We start from the raw sequence: 1,274 nt of genomic DNA on the forward strand, positions 1-1,274 counted from the left end.
GCCACGCCTTTGCTCTCCACACCTCTCTGCCTTCTCTTATCGTGCTCTGGCTCCCTCCTGGCCTGTGACTGCTCTCCTGTCCACGTTTTGGGCAAGTTGCATGCCTGTCAGATGCTCATTAATTTTTCTGGAGGGCAGAATCCCTCCTGAGCCCCTTCAATCCACTTCTTGGTTCTCTGGCACCGCTCAGGGGGAAGGTGCTTACTTCACATGATGCTCTCTCTCCACACCTCAGGGTACTACGGAGGGGACTGTGTGGACGTGTGTCACCTCAACCCCTGCAAGAACAAGTCGGTGTGTCGTCGCAAGCCAGGCTCACCCCTGGGCTATGTGTGCGAGTGTGGAGGGAACTTTTTTGGGCAATACTGCGAACACAGGTGAGATGCCAGCCACAGGATATGGCCATGGTCTCAATGCCTGCCTCTGGGCTGCCCTCTTCTACTGGTTATGTGACCAGGGACCTCTCAGTGCCACCTGGCTCTATGCAGCTGCTGAGCATCTGGGCTGGTGGGAGAAGGCCCCGGGGATTTGGTTGTTGTGACAGTGGGCTATTTCTCTCCCTAGGATGGACCAGCAGTGTCCGAAGGGATGGTGGGGGAACCCCACCTGTGGGCCCTGTAACTGTGATGTGAACAAGGGCTTTGACCCCGACTGCAATAAAACCAACGGGCAGTGCCACTGCAAGGTGAGGGGCAGCTATGCCTATGGGAGCTCTGCTCATCCTCGATGCTGTTTCTTGTCCTCTCCAAAGGCCTGGCAGCTGCGCAGGCCCTGATTTGGGTGCCCACTTCTGGGCTGGGTCCCAGCTCGGCACTTCTACATGGCCCTCCTGCCCCAGCGACGATGGGTGCAGTGGGGATGCTTGCAAGTCAGGAGAGCCTGGTCCTTCTACAGTGATTCCCCAGGTGCTGGCCTGGGCTGCTGCCCTGATGGGTTGTCTGATGGCTGTCCTCCTCTCCCCCCAGGACTTCCACTACCGCCCCAAAGGCAGCGACACCTGCCTGCCTTGTGACTGCTACCCCGTGGGCTCCACCTCACGCTCCTGCGACAAGGAGACAGGGCGGTGCCCCTGCCGTCCCGGGGTCATTGGGCGCCAGTGCAATAGCTGTGACAGCCCTTTTGCTGAAGTGACGCCCAGCGGCTGCAAGGGTGAGTGTGGGCACAGCAGGGAGTTGGTGCCCTGGAGCTTGGTGTCAGCGACCTGCCCCTGTGACTGGCCTCTTGGGGTGCATGTCTCCACAGTGCTCTATGACAGCTGCCCCCAAAGCCTGAAA

General features: G+C 59.5%; 1 protein-coding gene across 1 annotated transcript in view; it reads left to right on the forward strand.

The window, feature by feature from the left end:
* The window catches only part of LOC104272888 (cadherin EGF LAG seven-pass G-type receptor 3-like), a gene marked incomplete at both ends in the record, with an annotated part of 39,577 nt that overhangs the window by 15,421 nt on the left and 22,882 nt on the right, over nt 1–1,274 (forward strand). Inside the window, 4 exon segments of the mRNA XM_009867999.1 lie at nt 228–377; nt 565–685; nt 966–1,149; nt 1,243–1,269. Of these exon segments, the coding sequence (XP_009866301.1) occupies nt 228–377; nt 565–685; nt 966–1,149; nt 1,243–1,269 (482 nt within the window).

This window comes from Apaloderma vittatum, unplaced genomic scaffold (assembly GCF_000703405.1).
Source record: "Apaloderma vittatum isolate BGI_N311 unplaced genomic scaffold, ASM70340v1 scaffold24144, whole genome shotgun sequence".
NCBI lineage: Eukaryota > Metazoa > Chordata > Aves > Trogoniformes > Trogonidae > Apaloderma > Apaloderma vittatum.